We start from the raw sequence: 26,271 nt of genomic DNA on the forward strand, positions 1-26,271 counted from the left end.
ATGCGGGTCTGCCCGGAAGAGGGGTCCCCAACTTGGGGGAGGGGGGCGGGCGGGCTGCAGGGAGCCAGGAGTGGGGGGGGGGAAGGGAGGGAGGAGCGGGTGCCCCGAGGGGTGAGATGAGGGGGGGTGGGGTTGGGGGTGCACTGGGGGGGACGCAGGTGCCAGTGGAGGGGGAAACTGGGGGGAGGGGAGGCCAGGAGCGCTGGGGGGGGGGACCCACCTGTTTTGACCTGCTGGAAGAAGGCCAGGTCCTGGTGCACCAGGGAGGAGAAGAGGAGCCGGCGGATGCGGATGTTGAGCCGGGCCAGTGTGAACATGAAAAGCCCCCCGCGGCAGCCGGCAGCCAGGGAGCTGGGGGGACGGACAGACAGACAGACAGACGTTCTTCTAAAAGGGTCATCCTGTAACCGACCTCACGTTCCCATCTGTCGAGGGGCTGCGGGGGGTGATGTGGGGAAATCACCACCCCTGGGGCTAGGCAGGGCTGGGGTCCCACAGGGGCTCGGGGGGAGGGGGAGTACCCAGGGGCTTGAGGGCAAAGTGGGTAGGGGTGGGGTTTCTGTGGGGGGGGCCCCAGGGGGCAGTTTGGAGGCTAGGGAGTCTCTGGGGCTGTCTTTCCAGGGCTGGGGGGGCCCATGGGGCACTGGGGGGATCTCCCCGGGGCTGGGGGGGCCGTGTGGTCTCACCTGCCGAAGGAGGCCAGGACCATGAGGCCGATGGCGGTGGCGAAGGCGTCGGGGTCGTAGGCGCTGCCCAGGATGTCGATGACACGGCCCGTGTAGTAGGGGATGAAGGTCTCGCCTGCCACAGAGACACGGGCAGGGTTGGGGGGACCAGCGCCCCAGAGAGAGCAAGGGCCCCACCCAGGACCCTCCCTCCCTGGATCACACCTATGGGCCCATCCAGCCTCAGGCCCACAAACCCCATTGCGGGGGGAGGCCACGGCATCCTGCCCCCTGTATTTCCCACCCGGGGGGTCTGTGCCCCTCTCCGCCCCACTCACCGATCACAGCCAGGGTGAGGGCAAGGCCCCCGGACAGGAAGGGCACGTCGGGCCGGGACAGCCCCACCAGCGGCGCAGGGTGGCCCGGGACTCCCGCTCCTTGTCCTCAGCACCGAGGCCTGGCCCTGCCTCCACCCCAGGAGCCCCCCAAGTAGGCTGGGCCAGCCCCACCGCCCCATAGCTCAGCAGCAGCCAGGCCAGGGGCGCCGGCCAATGGGGTGGGGGGCACGTCGGGCAGGGGCAGGCAGCCCCGCAGGGTGAGGTACAGGGGGGCACCAGGCACAGGGCAGCCAGGGCCCTGGGGGGCCGATCCGGGGCCAGCAGCGCCCAGGCCCCCCAGAGCCCCAGCAAACGGACAGCGGCCTCCAGCCAGGCGGCCGGCAGCCCCAGGGGGGCCAGGGTGGGGGTGCCCCGGGCCAGCAGCGCCAGCAGGGCCAGGTCGCAGAGCAGCAGGGGGCCGCCCAGACGCAGGGTGAGGGGCGGCGGCATGGCAGCGGCGTCTGCAGAGAGAGAGAGAAGGGGAGCAGCCAATCGAGGGTGTTCACAGCCCCCCACCGCCCAGCCCCCACCCCCTGCCCCCCATCCACCCCCCATACCCCACTCCCTGCCCCATCCCTGCCCCCATCCAACTCCTAGCCTGCAACCCCTGCTCCCAGCACACCCCAGTCAGGCTGAGGGCCCCGCCCCGTTTGCACCAGTAACAAACTGGGGATGCTGCGGGGGGGACGCGCTGCCTGGGGAGGGAATTCAGGGGGTGCAACGCGCCTCTCCCCTGCTCGCGGCACCCCCGTTGCCCCCCGGCTCCGGTACCTGCAGCCCCGGCTCTGTCGCTTCTCCCCGGGCTGCGCGGCCGGACCCCGCTCGAGCGCGGACCCGGTTTCGCTTTCGGCATCAGGGGGGAAGATCCCGGGCCGGGCCCCGCCCGCTGCTGCTGCCGGCTGCGGCCGCCAGGGGGAGCCCGGCCTGCACCAGCCGCTGCTGCTCGCCGGCCCCGCGGGCTGCACCCCAGACGCAGCAGCCCCCAGCCCCGGGCACCGGCCCCGGCCCCAGCCCCAGCCCCTCGCCCTGCACCCAGCCCCAGCCCCCCTTAGCTCAGCCCGGCCCCAGCCCCAGGTACCGCATACACCAGCCCCCTGCCCCTGTCCCCGGCCCCTGCTCCCAGCTCTGTGCACCAGCCCCATCCCTGGCAGCCCAGCAGCTCCCTGCACCGACAGGCCCAGCTGGATTCTCAGCCTCTGGGGGGCCCACCTGGCTGGGGCCGGGGACCCAGCTCCCACTCGGGAATCAGGCCAGAGGGCTGCAAGGCAGGGGTGCAGGCTGTAGGCAAACAGGCCGGGGGGGGGGGGGCTTTCCTTATTTCCTTGGTAAGGTGCGAAGGTGGCCAGACCCCCCCCCCCCGCCAAGTGACTGTGGGGCTGGGAACAGGCTGGGGGCTCCTCGCACAGGGAGGGGGTTGGAGAGGTGGAAATGCTATGATCCAGCCCTGAGATGATTCACCCACTGTAGCCGCCCCTGGGGCCGGGAACCAGGGAGAGGGGTCTGCGCGGGACTGGGGGCACTGGGGAGACGATCTAGCCATCCATCCCCCCCCCCCCCCCCCCGGCCCCATAACCCACCCTAGGGTGAGTACAACATTAAACAGGACAAGGGCAAACGTGAGGCCATATCAATTCCCCTCGCCTCCGAAACAAAACCACCCAACCCAGGCTAGTCTGCCCTTGGCCTGGCCTGGTACTGCCAGAGGCCTGTATCTAATGCAAGGCCCATCACCGCTCCTGTACCAGATCTACACCGGGAGACACGAGCCGGAGCGAATGGACGGGGCGATGCTTTTCAACCCTTACAGGACATTTGAACCAAGGAGCCGGTGTTAAAATAACCAGACTTTACAAACCCCTTCGTGGTGCAAATCGAAGCTTCGGATTCTGGCTTCCGGGCCGCGTGGATGCAAGAGACTTTGTGACCATGCAAACGGATGTAAGTTTACAAACTCTGCACAGCTGCAAACCACTCGACTGTAGCGGCGTTTTGTTCTCACCGGCGCAGCGTTTGACCTGGTGCACTGGGGGATGTCTCCTCCCATCATCTACCTTGCTGGCCCCGTACAAATCCTTCTCTCAATCCCCCCAGCCTGGCTTCGTCTCGCTTTCTAGACATTGGTTCCACTCCCATAACCGGCGCGTCTCACCCCATCTGGGCATGTAACTATTTTACTCTGTAATCACGTGGCTCAGTGGCTGCCTTGGCACTGTACATGGAACCAGATCCCACCTGAGCGCTCCGGGTTCCCAGGCCTGTCAGACAAGACAGGACAATCCAGATGTTATGTGGCTGGCCGGGGAATCCCCGCATCCTTCTCCAGCCAGACCAGGAGTCTCGGATTACAGCGGGAGTCTGGGGGGAGGAGGAGGCCAAATCTCTGCAGGTTAGAGACACCCAAGGGTGGGTGTCGCTGGGAGACTCTGCTTCAAACCGTTGCCTGCTGTGAAACCCCTCAGCGGCGCCTGGCCCCAGCGTGGTGAATGGGGCTGGGCTCCCAAGGGTCCCTGCGCTTAAACTGTTAGCGTAGAGTGGAATAGCAGGGGGCTGTGGGTCGGCAGTAGGGGCACCGGCGGAGCTGCGGAGGGGCGGGGAGGGGGGATAGCAGAGGCTGTGGGTCGGCAGTGAGGGCGCCGGCGGAGCTCTGTGTGGGACAGCTGCTGGGTTTCCAAGGCTGCATTAAACTCCCCGAATTTCTGTGGCTCTCCCCGTTTCATCCCTGGACCCGGCCCCCCCTTGCACCCCCCCACTGCCCCGTGTCACTCTCCCCACCCCCGCTGCCAGGAGACACCGTGACATGGACACCGGCAGCCGCAGGGTTCACCATTTCACTTTATTCCAGCACACACAGAAACTCCTTTCGCTGACCCACGTCCTGCTCCTCCCTCTCTGCCCGCTCCATCCCTACGGCTCATCCCTGGATGTGGGGTGCCAGGTCTGTTCCCGTATCACTGCTTGGCATCCGTGTACTGGTGCAGCAGGCCACTGACATCCGTCCGTCCAACCCGGATCCATCCGTCCTCCTTCATGTGATACACTGGGGGAGGGGGGAGACATGGGAGAGTGAGGGGCAGCCAGCGTGATTCCTAGCACCCAGCCGCGGGGGGCAGAGACTGTGATAGGCTGGGACCGAGGCACCAGAGACGACAGGGCAGGGCCAGGCACCAGCCCTGCCAGGACCCGGAGAGTGAAGGGATGGAACCCAGGTGTCCTGGATGGCAGCACAGAGCTCCCACCCCTGGGTGTGAGGGGATGGGACCCAGGCGTCCGGGATGGCAGGGCAGGGCACTCACCCCTCGGGAGCCCTGGGAAGCAAAGGGTCAGGACCCAGGTGTACGGGACGGCAGTGCAAGATGCTCACCCCCAAGAATTGGGGGCATGGGACCCAGGTATTGAGGACAGTAACCCAGGGCAATCACCCCCGGGGGGTCCCTGTCCTGTCCCCACCCTCTGTTTCCCTTACTGTTGACGACGCCCCCGGAGTAGGCGTCACGGTGGGTGGCGTAGGCGATGGCGCGGCGCCCCAGGTCGTAGGCCTCCTCCACGCTCAGGTCGGGCCGGTACCCGCTGTCCATCACCCCGTAGGCGTAGGTGTTCCCGCTGCCCGTGGAGAACATGGGGCCGGAGAGACGCGCCCCATTATCGTCCACGTAGTACAGGCCGGGGCCCTGCCGGGGGAGACAGTCAGGGGGGCTGCAGGGCATTGGGGGTTCGGAGACAGCAGGGGGTGTGTGGGCTCAGAGGTGGGGGATTGGGGTTCAGGGAGGAGGCAGGATCCTGGGGTGGGGTCTCAGGGATGGAGATCGCTGTAGCTGGACCCAGACTCAAGGCTCCCAGTGCAGGAGGTTCGGGGGTGGGGTGCTGGGGATGCAGGGCTGGGGGGCTCAGAGCTGGGGTGCTGGGTACGGGGCTTGGGGGATCAGGACGGGGCCTAGGGCCACTACCTTCTTGTCCCATCCGCAGATCATGCTGCCCACGGACAGCCCCATGCCCCGGTACTCGCACAGCATGTTTGCCAGCAGCTTGGAGGCGGCCGAGACGCTGATCCGCTCCTTGTTCCGCAGGGCGTAGAGCCTGGGGGGGGGGGGGAACAGCTGGGGTGAGCACCCAGGGTCCCCCCGGTGGCCCCAAATCCCCTGCGCCCTGTAACACTCCCCCATGCCCCTCTGCACCGCCAAATGCCCTCTGCACCCACTCACCTTCCCAAACACCCCTCAACACCCCATTCCCCCTGCACCCCATAACGTTTCCTCTGCCCACCAAACCCAACACCCCCTAGCCCCACCCAAACAGCCCAGCAGCCCCTGTACCACCCTCGCCCAGAGCTGGGGCCAGGGGCCCATCGGGTGGACGACACCTGCAGTGCTTGGCCAGGAGGCAGGGAACGAACAAACGAACGAACGCAAACGAACGAACGAACACTCACACGCACACGCGCACACGCACACACACACACACCTGCAGTGCTTGGCCAGCAGCCGCTCCCAGTACTGGCAGTCGGCGGCGCTGCCCGACATGGTGCCCAGCAGGTAGGGGTTGATCTCGATCACCTTGTTGAACTGCAGGGTGGCTGCGCGGAGAGACGGGCGGGGGCGTTAATGAGGCCCCAATGCAGAGACCCCCCCCCCCAGGGGTCAGGACGGGCGGGGGAGGGTGTTTCTCTCTGGGCACCGGCAGCACCCAGCGAGTGGGCGGGAAGGAGGGGGTGGTTGAGGCCGTCCCGGGGGCATTAGGTAAGACAGCCTACGGGACTCTTGGGGGGGGGCAGCATGTGGGGGCTGCTGGGCAGGGGACGGGGGTGCAGGAGGTGTTGGGCTTGGTGGGCTGAGGGAAAGCTAAGGGGCGCGGGGGGATCTCAGAGGGCACTGGGGGTGGCGTGGGCTGTTGCGGGGTGCAGAGGGATGCAGAAAGTCACTGGCACGTGGTGGGGGGGTGGAGGGATGGAGCGATGAGGGTCGGACGGGCCCAGGCTGGGCGAGGCCTGGTTCATCAGCCAGCACCACGGGGGGGAAGGGAGGGTGAACTGCCCAGCCCATACCCTGGGGTGAGCCCACCAGCCCAAGGGGGGGGTGGATGAATGGGGAGGGGGCGCCCCAGTGCTGGGGGGAGGGAAAGCCCCTGTGCGGGGGCCAGGGCTCACAGATGTATTTGCCGGACGATGCCCGGGAGTCGGTGGCCACCACGACCCCGTGCTGGAATTTGAAGGCCAGGGTGGTGGTGCCATGGGCCAGTTCGATCCGCACCCGGTCCCGGCCCTCCTCGGAGTAGGTCTGCAGGAACTGGGCCGGCTGGGGGGAGGGAGAAAAAGGGGGGTGATTGTCAGAGGGGGGTGTCCCAGTGTCAGGATTCTGCCCCCTTTGTCCCCCCACCCTCAGGGGATCCTTCTCCTTCCTGTGCCCTCATGGCACGAATCTCACCCTGACCCCCACCCCCAGGGCTCTGCCCCCCCACTGCCCTGCCCCCCCACGTGCACCGTGCTGCCCCTCACCCTCCCAAATCTGTGGCACTACAACTCCCCCTCCCACTCCGCACTGACCTGCTCCCCCTGGGCAGGGCCAGCTCGGGCCCCCGCAGGCCGAAGCTGTAGTGATCCGGTCCCCGGGGCGCAGCGGCGGCTCCGGGGGGCGCCCAGCCCCAGCCCCCCCGGGGGGCCCCGCACACCTCGACCAGCGCCATCCGCCTCCCTGCGCCTCCCGCCCGGCTCTGAGCGGCGGGCGCCGGGGGAAGAGAAACCGAAAGCGGCAGCTGGGGTGGGACCGGGGCCGGGCACGTCCCCGCCCTGCCCGGGCCCAGGGCGCCCTGGAGAGGGGGGCGCACGGAGAAGGGAGCGGTGCCGGGGAGGGGGCGCCGGGGGGGGGCTAGCGGGTGCGGGGGTTCCTCGGGGAAAGGGAACATCTGGGCATTGACGGGCGCAGCCCCACAGTCCAGGGGCGCCTGGAGAGGGGCTGAGGGCGCAGGGGGTCCCTGCAGAGGGCGCAGGCAGGGGGTGTCCTGGGGGAGGTGGCGCAGAGGGAGCCGGGAGGGGGGGACAGAGGCTGCTGAGGGGGCGGGAAATCCTTGGGGAGGGGCCCCCCAGCCCTGCGCAGCCAGGGGGTGAATGTGGCACGGATGGGCACAGCGATCCCGGCCCTCCCCGGGGCGCAGGGCGGGGAGATGGTGGGGCGGGGCGGTGACCGCGCGGTACCGTGCAGCATTTGGGGGGGGGGGGGGGGGGGCGTGTGACCCTCCCTGCGCTGCCCCCACCCGCCCCCAGGGGCGCTGCTCCGGCGCCGGGCGCACACGTGGGGCGGGGGGGGGGGGGCGGGGATCGCTAACCTGTTGCAGCCCGATCTGCCTGGTAACTGCTGACGCGTCTCCCCACCCCGGCCCCGAGCCGGGCTCGGGCCATGGCCCCTCCCTCGCTCTGGCACGGCTCGGGGGCGTTCGCAGCTGCCTCCCCCGCCCCCGGCGCTACCCCCTTCCTGTTCCCAGCCTGGCCTTACAGCTCTCAGACCCAGCAGAGTTGGCACCGGTTGGTTGGCACCACGGGGTCCCCCACTCCCCAGCCTAGGGGGGCCACAGGACCAGCAGGGAACCCCCAGGGCACAGGGGAGGGAAGGGCAGGGACGCAGCAGCAGGTTCCAAGGGGGATCCTGTCCCCAAGGGGCTCCAGGCGCCTGGATACAGGGCCGGGCCTGGGGGTGTCCCACTGCCTGGAGGGGGGCCGACCCCAAGGATCACGCAGGAAACACGTGAAAAAACAAACACCCTTTATTACACACAAGCCAGAAAAACAACAGCTGCCTGCTCGCCCCCCCTGCTCCGCCAGCAGCCCCCCCGCTGGGGAGGGGGCCCGTGTCTCAGCACTGGGGGTTGTCCAGAGACCGAGCCCCCTTCACGACCTCTGGTCCTGCGTCCTGTGCGCCGTGCTAGCTCTTGGGGGGAGGGGGGAAGGAGCCGTGTGAGGGGCTCTGAGAATCCCCTCAACCCTGGGGAGGAGCCACGCAGGCAGGGGGAGCGTAGAGCCCCCCGTTCAGAGGATGCCCCTTGGTGCCAGCCTCACAGGCCCCCAGCCTCCAGCCTGGCCTCCATGCCCCCCCTCGTTCCCATTGAGCTGCTTCTGCACCAGGCGCCAGTAGCTGCCCCGGCGCGCCAGCAGCTCCCGGTGGGTGCCCTGCTCCCAGATCTGCCCGTCCTCCAGCACCAGGATGTGGTCGGCTCTCTCCACGGCACTCAGGCGATGGGCAATGAGCAGCACCGAGCGCCGGGCCCGGGCGCCTTCGTAAATCTCCTTCTCCACCTGCAAGGACAGGTGTCCGGGCTTACGAAGGGTCTGAATGTGGGGGGCTGTGTGTGGGGCCCCCCTTTCACCAGCTACAGCCCCCCCAGCCCCAACCAATGGATCCGATCAACTCTGGGGGTGTCCATGAGCTGACTTTTTCGGTGCCCTCGCTCCTGACCTGCAGCCCCGTTACCCCAGCCCTGGGCTCCCCCAGCTCTGCCAGCACCCCTCACTCGCGACTCGCAGCCCTCCCCCGTGTCACTCACCTGCAGCTGACTCTCCGTGTCCAGGGCGCTGGTGGCGTCGTCCAGGATCAGGACTCGGGGTCCCTGAGCAGGGCTCGGGCGATGGCCACCCCCTGCCTCTGCCCCCCGAGATCTGCCCCCCCGTCTCACCAACGTCTGTGGGGAAGAGCTGAGATCAGTGTCCTGTACAGGGTGCGAGCAGCCCCCCCGCTCCACCCCCCAACACACACACACTGGGGCAGGGCGGGGTCTGCGGGGCGGCTCAGGTGCTGAGGACTGTCTTGTACTGCGGGCAGAGGGTTCGGGGGGGGGGTCAGGGCTGGTGCCTGTGCTGTGGCCATGGGGGAAGGGAAGGGGTGCTGAGGGGGGGAACCAGGATGGGGTTGGGGCCAGTTCCTGTGTCATAGCCATGGGGCTGCAGGAGTCTTAGGGTCCCCGGAAGGTGGGGGTCCTGGGGGAGGGGTATAAGGGTTCCTGGCGGTTGGGATCCTAGGAAGATATTGGGGTCTCCGGGAGACGGGTATAGGGGCCCCAGGGGCTATACAGGGCTCAGTGTCTGGGCCATAGCCGTGGCTCAGCCGGGCGATGAAGGGGTGTGGGTGCTGGGATGCTGGGGGAGGGGTACAGGAGTCCCAGGGGGTGTATCGGGGTCCCAGGGGGGCAGCGGGGGGCCGGTACCTGTGTCGTAGCCGTGGCTCAGCCGGGCGATGAAGGGGTGGGCGTTGGCGCGCCGGGCGGCCTCTATCACCTCCTGGCGGCTGCGCCCCCCCAGCCCGTAGGCGATGTTCTCATGCAGCGAGCGGGCGAACAGCACCGGCTTCTGGCTCACCAGCCCCACCTGGGGGAGAGGGGCGGGGGTGAGACCGGGAGACTGCTGACGGGATGCTGACGGGGGAGCCCACGGGGGCTTAGAGATGGGACAGGCTGGAGCTGGACCCCTGAGGGGGTCCCTGCTGTGGGGAACTACCCCATACAAGGCCTGGGATCCCTGCCCCATGTGGGGCAGGGAAGGGCACCGAGGGGTGCCCCAGACATTGATGTGCAAGGGGGCGTGGAGACGCTCGAGCAGGGGGTATCCAACTGTGCAGATAATGGTGGGGGGAGGGGATGCCAGGTGGCTGGGGGGGCACAGGGTACCTTGCCGTGCAGGTAGTGGGGGAGGGGATGCCGGGGGGCCGGGCGGGCACAGGGTACCTTGCCGTGCAGATAGTGATGCTCGTACTCCCGCAGGTCCCGCCCGTCCAGCAGCAGGCGCCCGCGCTGGGGCTCGTAGAACCGCTCCAGCAGGGCCACCAGCGCCGTCTTCCCCGCGCCCGACGGGCCCACCAGCGCCGTCACCGTCCCGGGGCGCAGCTCCAGAGACACCCCCTGGGGGGAGGGGACAATCAAACACGGGGAGACCCTCCCCCAGCCCTGGGCCTTCCAGCACTCCTCCCCCCAATGGCTCTGCCCCCACAACCCCCACTCTGCCCCCCCTGATCCTCCTCCCCTCCAGCCCCCCTATAATCTCCCCATCTCCTGCCCCCAAGCCTTGGCTCTGCTCTGGATCCCCCCCGTCCCCCCTGAATTCCCATGCCCTGACCCAGACACTGCGCTGCGTCCCCCCCACATCCCCAGCCCCCAGGTACCTTGAGCACGGGGGCGTCATCCCGGCCGGGGTAGGAGAACCAGACGTCCTGCACCTGGAGGTGCCCGCGCAGGTCGGGGGGGCCAGCGTCCCAGGGGGGCTGATCTGGGGCGTCCTCTCCATGTACTCAAAGATCTTCTCTGAGGAGCCCACGGCCTTCTGCACGCTGGGGTAGACGGAGAGCAGCACCTGGGGGGGAAGGAGGGGTACAGGCTGGGTGAGCTCGCCCCATAGCCCCCCCCACACCCAACCACCCCCCATCACTGGGGTAGATGGGAAGCAGCACTGGGGGGGACGGAAGGTCAGGGCTGGGTGTGTCCCCCATAGTCCCCATCCCCCATCCCCCGGGAGGTGACCAGCAGCTCTAGGAATGGGGGAGCCCCCCCCCCACTCACCTCCACGGCGGTGGTGAACTGCATCTCGTAGAGGACGAAGGTGACCAGGTCCCCGGTGCTGATGCCCCCGGCGGTCACCAGCCGCCCCCGTAGTACAGGATCCCCACCTTCAGTGCCAGCCCCGACAGCTGGGGGGACACGGAGCATTAATGGGGGGGTGACGGTCCTCACCCCCCCTTGGAGCTCTGGGGGGCCCCCACTCTACGGGAGAGTGATGGGAACTCAGAGCTCTGGGCGAATGGGGGGGCCCCATCCTGATGGGGAGGAGGAGCCAGCCTGAACTATCCAGGGGGTGCCCCGTCGCCCTCCTCTGGCCCCTCTTCCACCCCCCCATTGCCCTCAAGAATATTGCACCCCCCACCCGGCCCCAGGGATAGTGACTCGTGTCCCCTGCCCCCAGGGTTACGACACTCCCCTGGCCTCCTTGACACAGTCTCCAGAGCCTTCCCCTGGGTTGCATCCCTGCCTCTGCACCCACCCCCGTTGCCACGGCAGCCCCATCTCTGGTTGCTGTGACTGCCCCCCGCTGCCAGGGCCCCCCCCCCTTACGCTGTTGGTCCACATGGAGGCGGCGTAGGCGGCTGCCTCCTGCTGGTTGAGCCGGTAAGTCTCCTGCAGCCGCTCCCCGTAGCGCCGGGCGGCCCCGTCTTCGTTGGCGAAGCTGCGCACCGTGGCCATGGCCTGGAAGGTCTCCACCGCCACCTCGTTGGCCTTGGCCAGGGACTCCTGCACCCGCTGTGCCAGGCTCTGGGGGGGGAATGAGGGGTCAGAGCGGGGAGGCCTCTGGGCATCCCTCCCCCTCCATCCCCCTTTCCCGCCCCGGAGCGCTGGGGGAGGCTGGAGATCATCACAGATCAAGAGAGTCCTACATTCCAAGGCCGGACGGGCTCACTGTGACCATCTAGGGTGACCCCCATGTACAGCACAGGCCAGAGCCTGCCCCACAGCAACCCGAGAGCAGAGCTCTGAGCAAAACAGCCGGTGGTGAGCCAAACCTCCCGGTGTGACAGCTGTGATCCCCCCCAGGAGCCGTGCAAACAAGTCAGGGGGAGACGCCTTGTTCTAGGGGGCAAGCGAGAGAGACACCCAGAGAAACGGTCCTGACAACGGCACAGTGCAGCTCCGTGGGGCAGGGGTGGACTCCATCGTGTCCCTTTCGTGCAGCGAGCTTGGTCCTGAACCTGGCGCTATTGAACCTGAAACATCTTGATAAATTCCCTGTGTGTGTGAGTGAGGAACGGATGTGCAGGCATCAGAAGACACCAACCCAAACGGCGGTAACACTGGACAGGGGAGTGAAGACACCGGCTGCCCCATCCGGACCCTGACGGCCAAAGAACACCTAGCAACGACCTAATGTGCAAATAAACGAGCCGAAAGTACAGAAGGATCCGCCCTGGGATGCATCTGAGAAGGGGGTGCAGCCCACGAAATGTTAGTCTTTGAAGTGCTACAGGACTCGCCTTGTTTTCCCTGGGAGCAAACAAAGCACAGAAATCAGAGACCCGTCCTGCTTGCAATGAGCGGGTGATTAACACCGGTGCTGAGCCCAGCGGCAGCAGACACAGCCAGGCCCAGAGGCTGACAGGAGAGCAGCGAGCATCAAAGATGGGTAAAGACACGGGAACTTTGGGTCTCGTTCTGCAATTGTCATCTTGGAGCATCGGATTCACGTTGGACACAGGCCTGGCTCCCTCCTCCTGCCCAGTCTAGTTGGTCACTAGGCCGGCTCGACCAACACATAAAAGGACTGGTCATTATATCACACCGGTTTGCAGAACTTTATGAGTGTGTGTGAGAATGGGGCTGCTTTTTGATATTCTTCTATGTACAATAAACGCGGTGTATCGCCGGGTCCCCCTGAATAAGATCCTGCTCGTCTTCTCTAAGCATAACACCGCAGCCCCGGTACCTTGTGCCACTGCTTATGTACCCCGGGTGGGGGCGTGGGGCTGAGCAGGTTGGGGGGCAGGTTGTGGGGCAGGTTGTGGGGCGCGGTACCTGGTGGAACTTCCCGGAGAGCTTGGGCACCAGCAGGACGACGGGCAGCCCCACGGTGGTGAAGAGCGCCAGGCGCAGCGACACCCGCACCATCAGGGCGAAGAGGAAGACTCCGCGCATCAGGTACCACATCAGCAAGTTCAGCTTCTCGCTCAGCGCCTCGCTCATGGCGTCCGTGTCGGCCGTCACCCGCGACGTGATGTCCCCTGGCCGGGGGAGACGGAGTGAGCACGGGTGGCGGGGAGGGTCAGTGTGGGGATGCGGGGGATAGATCCTGGAGGGATTCCAGAGCGACCTGTCCATCCATCCATCCCTGGTCCGTCCGCCCACCCATCCCACGGTCATACTTGTTCCTAGTCCATCCCTCGCTCATGCATAGCGTGTCCATCCGTCCATTCTTTGCAGCGTGTCCAGCCATCCATCCTGCTCATCCATTTAGAGACCTGAGGTGTGGTGCATGTGGGGAGACCGAGGGAGGAACTAGGGAGCCTGAGACAATGGGGCAGGGCCTGGCTGTGGGCTGGGGGCTCTGGGGTGGGGGTCAGTCCCGTACCAGGGCGGTTGGCCTGGAAGAAGGCGATCTCCTGGCCCAGGACGGAGCAGGGAGCTCAGGGCGGGGAGCAGCCCTGGGCCGTGGGGGGCAGTCTGTGGGGTTGGTGTGGGGCAGGAGGCGGGGGCCCCGTACCGGTGCGGTTGGTGTGGAAGAAGGCAACCTCCTGGCCCAGGACAGAGCTGAAGACCCGGCTCTGGATGCGTTTGTGGATCCGGTTCATGGTGCCGTTATAGATACAGTCGCACACGAACTCCATCACCGCGCTGGGGGGAGAAGCGGGGGGGGGGTGTCAGTGATGGGGCTACTGCCTGCCCCCCCAACTCCCTGCCCCCCAAGCGGAGCCACAACCCTCCAGGCCTGCCCCTGAATTCCTGCAGGGATCTTGCTCTACAGATCCACCACCCCCTTGTCCCCAGCTCCCCTCCACCCCCATGACCCAGCCCCTCTGCACCCCATGTTCTGAACCCTTTGACCCCACCCCCAGGACCCCAGCAGCCCCCACCTGCCGACGGTGAGGAGGGACATGGCCCAGATGGCCTGGACGAAGCCGAGGTCGTCCTCGCTCATGATCCAGTCGGTCATGCGCCCCGTGTAGTAGGGAATCGCCATCTCCCCTGCAAGCCAACAGCACATGGGGGGTCAGGACTCCTGGGTTCCCCAGGAGGGGAGCGAGGTCTAGTGGTTAGAGTGGGGGGGAGCCAGGACTCCTGGGTTCTCCAGGAGGGGAGCGAGGTCTAGTGGTTAGAGTGAGGGGGGCAGGACTCCTGGGTTCTATCCCCGGCTCTGGGAGGGGAGTGGGGTCTAGTGGTTAGAACTGGGAGCGGCTACCTCCCACCCATTCAGGGTCATTCCCTGTATTTGTGTGGCCTTCGTTCTGCTGTGCACAGCCAGACAATCCAACCACCCTGCGCCCGGGAGCCCGTGACCCACCCCTGCCTGCTCTGCGGGTCCAACAGCGCCCGTGACCAAGGGCAAAAGGAGGCTGGAGCCTGGAGGGTTTAGACACAACAAATCCTGCAGCGTGGCAGGGGATCCCACCCTTCTGACCGCTGATTCCCTGGCACCGACGCTGGGCTGGGCAGAGCATCCGCGGCTGTTCTAGCTGCCACGGCAGCGCAGGGAGACCCGGCCCAGGCTATCCGTGCGCCTCCAAACCGCTCAGTGCTACTGCACCATGCACAGAGACCTCCGTCCGGCTCAGGGCCCAGTTGTGCCCGGCACTGCACAGACAGGCTGGCTGAGATCAGGGCCCTGTCGCGCCGGGAGCTGCACGGACAGGAAGAGACAGTCTCTGCCCAGGAACATGACAGCGTATAAACAGCCGGCACGATTCCTGTCCGACCTGGCCCCAGGGCTGGGGGGCTGGCTGGCTGGCTGGCTGGCTGGGGCGGGCAGGGAACCGCACACGGGGCCTTTCCCCTTCCACCGCCCCCGGGCCCCCGACTCACCGAGGGAGGACAGCACCAGGAAGCCGGCGACGGCCATGAAGCGCAGCAGGTCGGGCCTCATGCAGGCCAGCAGCCGGCCCAGCGAGGCCCTGGGCGCCCGCTCCCCTTCCCGGAGGGGCACAGCTGGTGCCAGAGCGCGGCCACCAGCCCCGCCAGGCCGTAGGTCAGGCCGAAGACGTCCCATCGCCCCCAGCCGTGCAGCAGCTCCCGCGGGGGCGCCGGGGCTGGGCCAGCGCCTGCAGGGTCAGGTAGCAGGGCAGCGGCAGGCTCAGCAGGGCGGCCAGGGGCAGCAGCGCCTCCTGCAGCCCCCCGGGCAGGCCCTGCCCCCTGCCGTGGGCAGCCTGGGCGCTCAGGCTCAGCAGCGCCCAGCGCCCCAGGGCGACCCCCCAGGTGAGGGCCAGGGGGTCCCAGGCCGGCAGCAGGGGGCAGAGCAGCAGCGCCAGGCGCAGGCAGAGGAAATCCAGCAGCACGGCCAGCGGGAGGCAGACCCAGGCCATGCCGCGCTTCATCCTCGGGGGCTGGGCAGGGCCGGTCCCGGCCGGCTCCGGCAGCAGGTGTCTAAGTCCCCAAGTCCCCGCCGCGCCCTCTGGCGGCCGCTCGCCTCACTGCGGCTCAGCGCCCGCGCCGGAGTGACACCAGAAATTCGCCCTTTCCAGGTTGCAGGTTCGCTCCTGGTTGCAGGTTCGCTCCGGGCGGGTCTCGGCGTCTGGCGGCGGCTCCCCCCGGGCTTAGCGGAGCCCGGGCGCCGGGGCAATTTCTGCCCCTCTCAGCACCGCCCAGGCCGGCCACTGACAACCCGCCGGGAGGCAGGGGCCGCGGGAGGCAGGGCCAGGAGGGGCAGGACGGACGGACGGACGGACCGCGGGCTCGCCTCTCCTCCCGGCGCCTGGGAAGCCCCTGGCCGCCCGGCTCCGCTTCTGGGAAAGGCGGCGGCTTCCCACAAAGTGAAAGTGAAAGCGGATTAGCGGAGCCCGCCCCGGCGGGGGGTGTGCGCAGCACGTGGCCGCGATTCTGAGGCGCTGAGTGGGTGGGGGGGAGTGGATGACAAATGGAGCACATCATCGTACGAAGAAGGGGGGGAAACTGCCCCCCCCCGCCCCATAGCAAATGACGGCACGAGGACGGCTGGACTGGGGGCTCCGCACCCCCCCCCTTTCTGAGATCCAGCCCCCCAGGGCATTTCCCCAGCGGGCGGGGCAGGGGGGGGGGGAATTCCCACGCCGGGGTCAGGGCTGAACCGGGCAGAGGTGGGGTGTGAATTGTTGTTGCATGAATTAATAAATCCCCCCCACCACGGTGCAGTTCCGGTGCCCCTCCCCCTCCCTGCACCCCCCCCCCCCCAGTTTGCAATTCAAGTGCTGAGGCTCTGCGGAGCACCTGCAGCTCGGGAGGGGGGGGGCGGTTATTGAAGCCGTTGGTACACGTGGATTTCTGCTCCCCCCCCCCGTGCAGTGTGCACACACGTGTCCCAGCGTGGCTGTGGGGGGCAGGGGCAGGCTAGGTGAGCGCAGGCCCTGGGATCCGGGGGTCTCGCTCTGGAACCTGTCTGGCCCCGTCACCGTGGTGCCACAATCAGCTGTGTAATGATGTCACAGCCCCTGCTGCACCCCCTGCACCCCCTCCGGGGCCATTGCGCCCACGTTACAGGTGGGGACACGGAGGCCCCCAGTGACCTGCAGAGCCAGGAGCTGAGCCCAGGTTTCCGCAGCCCCAAACAAGTGACACCCGCGCCCCCCCCCCCCCCCCAGCAGTCCTGGGTTTCGCTGGACTGTCCCGCTTCGACCCACAAAACCTCCCGTCCCGGCTGAAGTGGCTCCTGTCCCGTGGGGCTGGCTGGGCCCGGCTCCCCACTCCCGGCACGGCAAGCTGGGCCCTGGTGCACGGACGGGATCACGGCTCGGGCTCGGGCCCAGCTACTCTGACGGGGTGTGAGTGCGAGACGCTTTCCAGGCCCGCGCACGCCCCCTTCAGTGACATCTCAGGGGGCTGGTTGGACACACGTGTCATAGACCGGCCTGGGCCTGTCTCCTCAGTGGGGGGCTCAGTGAGCGAGGGGCCGTCCACACGGCAATAAACAGCCCCCGCACCAGTCTCAGGGCCGGGTCACCAGCTGCGGTGCTAGAAATCGCCGTGCGGCCGTTCGGGCGGGGGCTGGAGCCGGGGCTCTGGGACCCTCCCTGCTCCCGAGGTGTCAGAGCCTGGCCCGAGTCCCGTCTACACTGCACTGTGTAGCTGTGTAGACACACCCTGCGGGGCACCAAGACCCTGCGTGCCACTCAGCCAGCCCCACTCATGGGGCCAGTGTGGGGTGGGCTCGTTCTGCACTCCCTCCCCAGGCCAGGCCTCCCCTGCTACAGCTGGTGAGATTCTGGGGGTGTGCAGGGGTTCTAGGGACCCCCCCAGCCGCCCCTCACCCCGGTGTCAGGGCCCAGCCCAGCCCCTCTCCCGGCGGGTGATGGATGGGGGAAGCGGCTTGGGACGCCCCGGGGGGAGGGAAGCTCCCAGCCCCCCCTCCCCCCCACCGGCCCAGGCATCACCTGTTGCCGGGCAGAAGGGGCCGGAGCAGGTTCCCGGCGGCGCTGGTCCTGGCGCCCCCTGGCGGGGCTGGGCGGCGCTGCAGGGAGGCGGGGCGCGCGCGGCTGGTCCCGGAGCTGTCCCGGCGCTGGTGCTCTCCGCTGCGGGGGTCGCTGCACCATGGCGGGATTGGGGGGGCCCGGCTGGGCGGACGGGGAGGTCCGCACGGGGGTAAGTGGGGCCGGGGCCGGGATTCCTCTGGGGGGCGCAGGGAGGGGAATCCGGGGGGGGGGTAGTGGGGGCGCCCCATTAATTGCCCCAGCTGCTGCCCGGCTCGGATCGCACCCCCCCGAGCACTGCCGGTTCGGGGGCCCCGGGGGCGGGGGGATCCGGGCGGTCCAGCCCCCCCCCCCCCCCCCCCCAGGCCGGGCCTGGAGCCGCTTCGCTTTCGCTTTCCCTGTCCCACGGGTCTGCGCTAACTTGGTCCTTGGGGCCTTCCCAGGGGCGGGGGGGGGGGGTCGGCTGGGACCCGCCTGCTGCCCCCATGTCCCCCACCCGCCGCCCCATCCCCCCTCCCTGCCATCCCCCCTGTGCTCCTGCTCCCCCATTGCCCCTCCCTGCAGCGTCCCACTTCCCCTCCTGGCCCCGGCCCCGGCTCCCCCTCCTCCCCCCCGGCCGCGCTCGCCATGGTCTCAAGTCACCATGAGGGCAAGAAACCTGCTTTTTCGCTCAATGAAAGCCAAGAGCTGCGTGCAGCCAGGCGGTGCCAGCTCTGGGAGGACAGTGGGGTCTAGTGGCTAGAGCGGGGGGGGGAGCAGGACTCCTGGGCTCTCTCCCCAGCTGTGTTTTAGCTGCCCCCTTCTGTAAAACAGCCTCACCATGGGTGGTGGGTCAATTACTAAATGAAGGTGCTTTGCGAGGTGGGGCCATGGCAGGTGATCAGCTGAACAGCAGCTCCCGGCCGCACCGTGGACAGCCAGGCTAGTGGGACAGGGCAACAGGGGAATCTCCAGCAGGTGCACAGAGGTGATTTTCCCTCTGGATTTGACTCTGGTGCAACCATGGCTGGATCCTGGGTCCCATTTTGGGCCCACGATTGACGAGGGATGTGGATACATTGGGCCGGGGTCAGAGCAGAGCCGCACGAAGGATTGAAGGGCTAGAAAAACCTGCCAGGGAGCGAGAGACTCCAAAGTGCCTAAACCCCTGAGTCCCAGCTCCTCTGTGAGCCACAGATCTCCTGCCTAGCCCTGGCGGTGCCTAAACTCACTGGGCACCTGTGTTTTTCAGAGTAACAGCCCCACGGCGCCTGTTCCCGCCTCTGGGCCTCCACCCTCCCAGCGCCTGTTCCCGCCTCTGGGCCTGCACCCCCCCCAGCGCCTGTTCCCGCCTCTGGGCCTGGACACACACACACCCGCCGCGCCTGTTCCTGCCTCTGGGCCTGCACCTCCCCCCCTCCCCCAGCACCTGTTCCCGCCTCTGGGCCTGCACCCTGGAGGCGCCTGGATCCCGCCTAAGCCGCCAGCCATCCACCCACCCGGGAAGGGCAGCCATCCAGCGGCCCAGTCGTGAGGGGCCAGGCTCCGAGGCCACTTACTGGATCGGGTCCCTTTCAAAACCCAGCCAGAGGGGGTGGTGACCCCCTTATAGCTTCTAACCCGGCAGGTCGTGCACACGCCGGGGACGTGGGGAACCTGTGCCTGAGGGGAGACGGGATTTGAACCGGGGGCGCCCCTCCCCCAGGGCAGTGCTAACCCCACAGGGCCGCAGGCTGTTCTGGGGGGGGGGGGGCTCCCTCCATCTCTCCTCGGAAGCTGTTGCCCTCTGGATAAATAATAAAAGGGGGACAGGACCCAGGGTCTCCCCAGCCCCGGCTGGGGATGCCCTAACCACTGGACCACACAGTCACAGTCTCTGGCACCCCCCAATGACTATTTCCGTATGTCTCCGCACTGGACCAGGCGGCCTGGGTCAGACCAGCTGGCCGCAGAACATGGGACTCTGGCTGGGGGGCACCGTGTGCTCCCCGTCGCCCCGAACCTGGCACCCCAGCTGGGCATGCCCTGTTGTAAACGTGCCGTATCAGTAACTCAGACGCCGCCTGCCAGTTCAGGGAAGCAGGTGCAGGCGCCAGCGCCCGCCTGGGCGTGATCAGCCCCAGGACTCTGTGCCCGGGTGCCGGGTGAGGCCAGGAGTTTAGCACACGTCACAAAGGGCCCTTTGCCATGTGTGAGCAAATCCCAGAGCCCCCCCGTCTGACCCCCACTCAGTGACCAGCTGGGGCAGACACCATGACCAGGGGCTTTCGTTTCTAGGGCCCTGGTTCCACACCGCACAGACCTGGGAGAGAACCCAGGAGCCCTGGCTCCCAGCCCCGCCCCCCGCTGTAACCACTAGACCCCACTCCCCTCCCAGAGCCTGGGAGAGAACCCCAGCATCCTGGCTCCAGGCCTCTGTTCTGTAACCATTAGATCCTGCTCCTCTCCCAGGGCTGGGAGAGAACCCAGGCGTCCTGGCTCCCATTTCCCCACCAGCAGAGTTGCAGTGCCCGGGCCAGGCATGCTTTCTGCCCTGCTGGGGCTTTCACTGAGGGGTTCACGGGCGGAGGTTCCTCTGTTGCCCCATTGCCCTGGTGGGGTCAGCGCTGTGCCCAAGACCCAGACACTGCCGGTCTGCTCCGAGCATTTCTCCTGGCGAGAAGGTTGGTGGGGGGGAACCTTGGACCCCCCCCAGGACTCCTGTGCCAGCTCCCTGCAGGGCGTGGGGTGCCCCTCAGCAGTCTCCCTGGGCTGCGAGGTTCCCGGCCCTGACGCCCGCGTCTCCTCCCCTTTCCCCAGACGACCATCATGGCGGTGGAGTTTGACGGCGGGGTCGTGGTGGGCTCCGACTCCCGGGTGTCTGCAGGGTAAGTGCCGGGGGCCTCCCCCCCGTGGGACAAGCCCCAGGTGCAGGCAGAATTCAGGGTGAATTATCACTGCTGACCCCGGTGCGGGGGGGGGGGGGATGTCTGTCACTCCCCTCCAGGACGGAGTCACACACGTGTTTGGGGTTTGACCCCCCCCCGTGTCCATGCCCGCCCTGGGGCAGGGCTCTGCAGTGTGGGGCCAGCTCTGTCCATCGCCGTGGGTCAGGCACAGATTTTCCTCCTCACTTTTTGGTGAGAGGCTTTTCCGGCCTTGGTGGATTGCGGGAATCTCCCTCGCGTTAGGGCCACTGGATGGAAAGTGGCCCGGTTGTCAGGGTCGCTGGCTGATTTCCTCCCCTGGGCGCTGCTCTCCAGGTCTGGTTCCCACCTGGCCTTTGTGATTGAGATTCTGCCTTAGCCGGGCCCATGTCACAGCCTCACGCCCCCTCCACCAGGCTCCTTTCCTGTGTCCCTTTGCTTCCCCCGGGGCCCAGCAGAAATTCCCACTTGTGGCTGCCTTTCCAGCCAGCTCAGAGCCGCTGTCCCTGGGCACCGGCTCCCTGCACCGCCGCCCCCTTAGAGCAGCCGGTCTGGCCATTCCCGGGGAAAAAATCAGAGACACAAACCTGGCCCTCGGGAAACAGGCTCCTGGCCTGGGCTGCGTCCACCCCGTCTCCTCTGCTCTCCAAGCATCCACACAGGCCCCCGGTTCTGCACCCGGTTCTCCAGCGACGCACCCACAGCACCTGCCCCTGCTGGGACGCCAAGGTGCAAAGCCTGTCCCTGATGGGCAGGTGGAGCAGGATTGGGATTGGTGGGGCGTTAACCCTTTCCCCCCTGCAGCCAGAGCAGGGTGCGTGTGTCCCCCCCACCACAGGGGGTCTGGGAACAGGGAGTTCCTGCATTTTGAGTTGGGGGGGCTGGGGCCCGGGGCTGTTACCGGGCCCGGCTCCGTGGGGCGCTCTGGGGTTCACAGCTAGATCTGGATTCTCTGCTCTCCCCCTCCCCAGGGAGGCCGTGGTGAACCGGGTCTTCGATAAACTGGCCCCCCTGCACGAGCGGATTTACTGCGCCCTCTCCGGCTCCGCCGCGGACGCCCAGGCCGTTGCCGACATGGTGCATTACCACCTAGAGCTGCACAGGTAGAGGCGGGGAGAGGCCAGGCAGGGGCCCTGGGATGGGCGAGGGGAGATGGGGGGGCTGCGATTCCAGTTATCACTGACCCCCCCCGTTCCCTGTTCTTCCCCCCCAGCCTGGACATGGAGGACGCGCCGCTGGTCCTGGCAGCCGCCAGCCTGGTGAAAGGCATCAGCTACAAGTACAAGGAGGAGCTGTCGGCCCATCTCATGGTGGCGGGCTGGGACCGGAGGAAAGGGGGGCAGGTGAGGCTGCGGGGGGAGGGGACACAGCTGGGGGGGGGGGGGGGGCGCTGTCCTGCTGTCTATCGCCTGGCCCTCCACAGCATCCCTCCTCCTTTCCCACAGCCAGCGCCCCTCGGCCAGCCCGGCTCCCTGCAGCTTCCGAGCCAAACCACTTACGCTCCCGGCCCAGCCGGCGTCCAGGGGATAAGGGGCACTGACCCCTCGGGGAGCTAGAAAGGGGGGGAGCATTAAACGACCCCAGCGGGGCTGAATTCCCGCATCTCACCTACCCACTGGGCCAGGAGAACTGCCCCCGGCTACGTCCCGTTCGCTCCCCTCCGGGCTGTTTGATCCGGATTCCTGGCTCGGGGGCCCTTCATCCCCCCGTTAACGCGGCCCCATTCCCTCCCATGTCCATAGCTGCTCAGATCATGCAGCGGGAGAACAGCCAGCACCTCTGGGGGATCTGAACCCAGACCCTGCTGGCCCCATACCCAGCCCCCCATCCCCTGGGCTGAGTAAGCGCCCAAAGCTTTGAATTCCAGCCCTAGTCACGGCCCGTCTGGGGCACGCAGGCCCCATCCCCGGCCCCCGCCTGCTCCAGGCCTGGCCTCTCACCTGTTCACTCCCGCAGGTGTACGGGACGCTGGGGGGGATGCTGACCCGCCAGCCCTTCGCCATCGGGGGATCCGGCAGCACCTACATCTACGGTTACGTGGACGCAGCCTACAAGCCCGGGATGTCTCCGGAGGAGTGTCGCCAGTTCACCAAGAACGGTACCTGCGCCTGCCCAGGGACAGCGCAGCTCCAGGGGGCGGGGACCGGCTGGGCCGGGGGGCAGGAGTGGGGCCAAGGGCTTTTCCCCTCTAGCGACACCACTTCACTAACCCCTTCTTTCTCTCTCTCTCTCCCCAGCCATCGCCCTGGCGATGAGCCGGGACGGCTCCAGCGGGGGGGTCATTTATCTCGTCACCGTCACCAAGGCGGGAGCCGTGGAGCAAGTTTTCCTGGGGGACGACATCCCCAAGTTTTACGACGAATGAATTCGGGCCCGGCCCCTCTTCTATACACAATAAAGCTTTCCAAGTGCAGGCGGCGTGCGGGCCTCATTGCTCGGGTACACGGGGCTGGAGCCCCGCTGGTGCAGATCGGCACAGAGCCACTGCAGAGCTGGGCTGACCGCACCGGCTGGCCCTTTGTATGCCGGCTGGGCGCCTGCTAGTCTGAGATTGTCAGAGATCGGTGCAGGCCCTGCAGGGCAAAGCGTGAGATCCCCACCCCCTGTCAGCAGGAACTAGTTTAGACCTAGAGCGTCTTGTGGACCACAGAAATGGCCAGTCCCTTGGCGACCCTGGCTCAGTTCTTGGACTCAGTTATATCCTGTGGCAGGGAGTTCCACAGGGTAACCACTCAGTGCCTGGGGGGAAAATGGCCTTTTAGCTGCAGTTCTCAAGCAAGTCTGCCAACCTTTGCCGTCAGCTCCCTCCTCAAAAGTCACCTCTTCTGCAAGGCACGCGCAGCACAACCCACCCCAGATATGAAAACGGTGTGAACTAACCCCCTGCGCAGCCACGGGAGCAGCTGAAAAATCATGAGATTGGAAAAGCCTGGGTTAGTTTTATTTGGTTTCTGAGTCCTTAGGGTTTTCCCTGCCCCAGCCGCACCTGACCCTAGTTCCCCTTTCAGCTGGATGCAAGCGCAGGCTGAGGATCCGGCAGGGCAGCAGCTCCCTCTGCAGCCCAGCGAGAGACGGTTTCTCCTTTCCCGTCTGATTTCTCGGAAAGGGCCTGGGCTGGGTGGGGCGGGCGCTGGGATAAAGGCTCTTCAAAGAGCTTCCTGTTTGCTGTGTCTGCAGCCAACGAATGCACCTGGCAGCCGGCAGCCAGCAGAGACCTGGAGCGGAAACGCAGGCTGGGCCGATGCCAGGAGGCGTCGCTAACTGGCCCAGGCTGGCGGACGCTGTGGGTATTTTAACCCGGATCTGCACCGCGCTGCCCCAAGGCGGCCCACGGGCTGGTGTGGTTTGTGGCTACAGCATGACCTAGCATGAGCCGCCCCAGACCAGAGCAACATATGGTGTGAGCTGCATGAACTCAGACCTAATCTGGTCCGGTTTGGATTAGCCGCTCCCCCCGTGCACACGGACTAGGAGTGGTTGTGTCTCTGCCCCGGCCACAGCCAGAGCCGCGGGGTTTGAGCCTCTCCCGGCCTGCTCTGCCTTGGCTCTGTAGTAATGACGTGGATTAATCGGCTCTTTGATCTGCAGCCTAACAGGCAGGTGGACAGAATCCCGGCCCCTTGGGACATGACGGGGTCTGCACACCCCTGTCCGGGCAGGCTGCACGCTCTGCCGTAGGCGGCCCGACAGAGCCCCCCAGAGCTGTGCACTGAAAGCCCCAGCAGCGATGGATCAGCCGGGGGCTACCTTGATGCAGATCATGACGCGGGCTGATGCTGGAGACCCACCCCTAGGGCAGGGTAGGGTCCATTTCTGCCTGTGCCGCATTGCCGGGCCGGCCGATCAAATGCCAGGGGCCAGGCCCCACAAAACATCTGTGTTTCGCCTGGTGCTCTGCAACCCTGCAGCCTGGCAACCTGCTGTGTGCAGCGAACGCTGGCGGTTCGGGGGTTTTCACATGAAATCAGAAGCTGGGGCGTTCAGAAAAAGTCCACACGTCACAACCGTCGGGAGCTCTGCGGTGGCGACGCGGCCGGGGACGGACGAGAGGGGCGGAGGGAGGAGGAAACACAAACCTCAAAGCCAGCCTGCAACGGGGCTCGCCAGCACGCACAGCTCTGCTGGCGCCACACAGCCCGGATACGTAGTGTCACCCAGCACTGCTGGGCCAGATCTCCCCTCCCTCCCCCCACAGGTAAATCAGACGGTGCCGCACAGCCGCTGAGGGTCCCGTCCTCAGAGCACAGCCGGGGATCCCGGAGGAGGAACGCTGTATCTGTATCTCTGAGGGGGTCACAAAAATTGTGAGATCATCTTAAAAATTCCCATGGGGCGTTTCAGATCCTGGTTCTGTTGAAATACCCTCTGGGGCTGAGCCCTTGGGGGCGTCGTGTCTTCCAGCCGCCAGCAGGGCTAGAAACGGGGCTACCAGAAATTCAGTGAATTCAAAATGCAGTTAATGCGAAGGGGGACACGTCCCGGGACCACGGTGATTTCAGTGAAATGTCTGACGGGAAAACGGCAAAACCAATTGTCCTGTCTTCATCGCCCGACGACGACCCAACGTTTCAATTCTGTCCGGTAAAACTGTGTCCTTGCGACGTGACAGTTTGATTCATTTTGTGCAGACTTTGAGAGCAAAGGAAAGGTTCATTTAAACAGCTGGTGTAAGAGTTCACAGCCGCTCTGTGATACAGGGACCAGAAAACGGCCAGCGGCCAGGCTCCCTGCACAGAAACGGATCAGAACCCACATGGAGCCCGGCCCGCGCCGGACGCGCACACTGCAGGAGCACACACAGAGGACCGTGTCTATGAGCCCTGTGACAACGCGCACAGCTGGGCGAGGAGTTTGTGCCGGGTTCTGGGGAAGGGACAGCAGTGGGTCAGAGCCAGGGAAATATCTAACCCCGGTTCTCCGGGTCCACCCAACGTGGCTGGCGCCAGAACCTCCCCCGCCGGCTGCGGGGCGCTGTGACAAACACCCACACCCACATTCACAGATTAACAGAGCGCGTCTCAGCCGAGCGGGTTTATCAGCTCTCGCCGCTGGCCCCTTATAGGTCCTTGATCTCAGCAGGCTGGGTTGAACGGCGCTGTCCAGCTGCCACTTTTCTATGCCCCTGGCACCGCACCAGACTAGAGTAAATCTTGAGCGGGCGGGTTAAACAGCACTTTCCAGCTGCCCCATATGTGGCCCTGGACTCAGAGGGGGCAGAGCAGCACTGCCGAGCTGCCCCCTTATATGCCCCAGGTTTAGCACGTCGCTGTCCCCACCCTCACTCTGCACCGGTTCTCGCAGTAACCCCCTTGATGAGCAAACCCCGCAGGGTTTTGGGGCGCCCCAGGGGTCTTTGGCTCAGGTAAGAGAAGCGATGCTGCAGGCCGAGATGGGGAAGCCGAGAACACGAAGGAGTTAATGAAGCTGGGGAGAGTCAGGCACTGAGTGTGATCGTAACAGTTATTTTATTGCCAGGGGTACAGAACTTACCATACTAAGAGCACAAGGAGAGAAGAACAACCAGTCACAAGGTGACACGGTTAATTGGGGTATTGGGGAAACCTAGCCCAGGCTGATTGAGCAAAAGTCAGGTGTAGAAAGTTACACCTGGGCTGAGAGACGGAGGGATCGGATTAGGTCTGAGGGGAAAAGTGGGCTTGAAAAGAGGCAGAGAGACAGCGAGTTGGGCTGTCCCTGGCCAGCGCAGCGTGACCCGGTGGACGGTTCCCAGCAGACAGGCTGTCCAGCCTAGGGCCCGGAGCGCTGGAGCCAGGCACAGCCCCTGGTCCGCTAGGAACAGGCGAAGTCCTCGTGGAGCTGATGCAGCTTTTGGATCCAGGCATCAGAAGAGAGGTTTGATCTCGAGGAGGGTTTTTGTAGGGAAGAAACACTGGTTCATGGGAGAGCGCCGGGTTTGTTTCGGGGAAAGGGATGACTATTCCAGAGTGGTTTTGTTCAGGCTGGACAACAGGAACTGATCATTCCTGGCTCTGGGCCGTGTCCCTCCCAGGCAGCTCACGCTGCAGTCAGGCAGATCCAGCGCTCTGGATGGCAATAAAGGATCTATGGCTCGAACTGGCTGATAACTGCGGAGCTGGGGGTGCGCAGATGTGGGCTCTTTAACATCTGGAGCAGAGATCTCCCACCCTGCCCTGCTTCGCTGGTCCCAGAGTTCAGTGCGGTCCCTGGCTCTCCGTTCGGCGTGCCGTTCCCAACAGAGACGCCCCTTCTGACATCTCCA

At 66.3% G+C, this 26,271-nt stretch overlaps 3 protein-coding genes across 3 annotated transcripts; 1 reads left to right on the forward strand and 2 right to left on the reverse strand.

The window, feature by feature from the left end:
- Positions 1-3,876: 3,876 nt before the first annotated feature.
- LOC137157438 (proteasome subunit beta type-8-like) lies at positions 3,877-6,745 on the reverse strand. The gene is made up of 6 exons (XM_067554689.1): positions 6,575-6,745; positions 6,183-6,330; positions 5,501-5,612; positions 4,987-5,116; positions 4,506-4,710; positions 3,877-4,079 (listed from the first exon to the last, which is right to left on the reverse strand). The coding sequence occupies exons 1-6, from the start codon at positions 6,716-6,718 to the stop codon at positions 3,991-3,993; spliced, it is 828 nt and encodes a 275-aa protein (XP_067410790.1). The 5' UTR covers positions 6,719-6,745; the 3' UTR covers positions 3,877-3,990.
- A 1,151-nt stretch (positions 6,746-7,896) lies between these two features.
- On the reverse strand, positions 7,897-13,733 carry LOC137157439 (antigen peptide transporter 1-like). Its single transcript, XM_067554690.1, is given in 13 exon segments — positions 7,897-8,321; positions 8,570-8,631; positions 8,634-8,696; positions 9,218-9,386; positions 9,743-9,916; positions 10,177-10,253; positions 10,256-10,364; positions 10,571-10,653; positions 10,656-10,698; positions 11,120-11,317; positions 12,572-12,777; positions 13,257-13,387; positions 13,627-13,733. Coding segments are annotated over 13 exon segments (1,689 nt in total). The 3' UTR covers positions 7,897-8,054.
- A 3,454-nt stretch (positions 13,734-17,187) lies between these two features.
- Positions 17,188-22,437, forward strand: LOC137157440 (proteasome subunit beta type-9-like). The gene is made up of 6 exons (XM_067554691.1): positions 17,188-17,317; positions 19,924-19,991; positions 21,002-21,133; positions 21,244-21,373; positions 21,987-22,128; positions 22,268-22,437. Exons 1-6 carry the CDS (start codon positions 17,267-17,269, stop codon positions 22,393-22,395), a joined length of 651 nt encoding a protein of 216 aa, XP_067410792.1. The 5' UTR covers positions 17,188-17,266; the 3' UTR covers positions 22,396-22,437.
- The last annotated feature ends 3,834 nt before the right edge of the window (positions 22,438-26,271 follow it).

The sequence above is a fragment of the Emydura macquarii genome, unplaced genomic scaffold, assembly GCF_026122565.2.
Source record: "Emydura macquarii macquarii isolate MOO-44397 ecotype Brisbane River unplaced genomic scaffold, CSIRO-AGI_Emac_v2 contig_1510, whole genome shotgun sequence".
Lineage (NCBI taxonomy): Eukaryota > Metazoa > Chordata > Testudines > Chelidae > Emydura > Emydura macquarii.

What these genes read in the sequence shown, in the direction of transcription:
- LOC137157438 (XM_067554689.1), bottom strand. Translation starts at nt 6,718, where the DNA reads ATGGCGCTGGTCGAGGTGTGCGGGGCCCCCCGGGGGGGCTGGGGCTGG. An exon ending in TGCCCAGGGGGAGCAGGTCA is followed by an intron (nt 6,331 to 6,574) that starts GTGCGGAGTGGG and finishes CCCTCCCCCCAG; the next exon opens with CCGGCCCAGTTCCTGCAGAC. An exon ending in ATCGTCCGGCAAATACATCT is followed by an intron (nt 5,613 to 6,182) that starts GTGAGCCCTGGC and finishes CTCTCCGCGCAG; the next exon opens with CCACCCTGCAGTTCAACAAG.
- LOC137157440 (XM_067554691.1), top strand. Translation starts at nt 17,267, where the DNA reads ATGGCGGGATTGGGGGGGCCCGGCTGGGCGGACGGGGAGGTCCGCACG. An exon ending in GACTCCCGGGTGTCTGCAGG is followed by an intron (nt 19,992 to 21,001) that starts GTAAGTGCCGGG and finishes CCCCCTCCCCAG; the next exon opens with GGAGGCCGTGGTGAACCGGG. An exon ending in TACCACCTAGAGCTGCACAG is followed by an intron (nt 21,134 to 21,243) that starts GTAGAGGCGGGG and finishes CTTCCCCCCCAG; the next exon opens with CCTGGACATGGAGGACGCGC.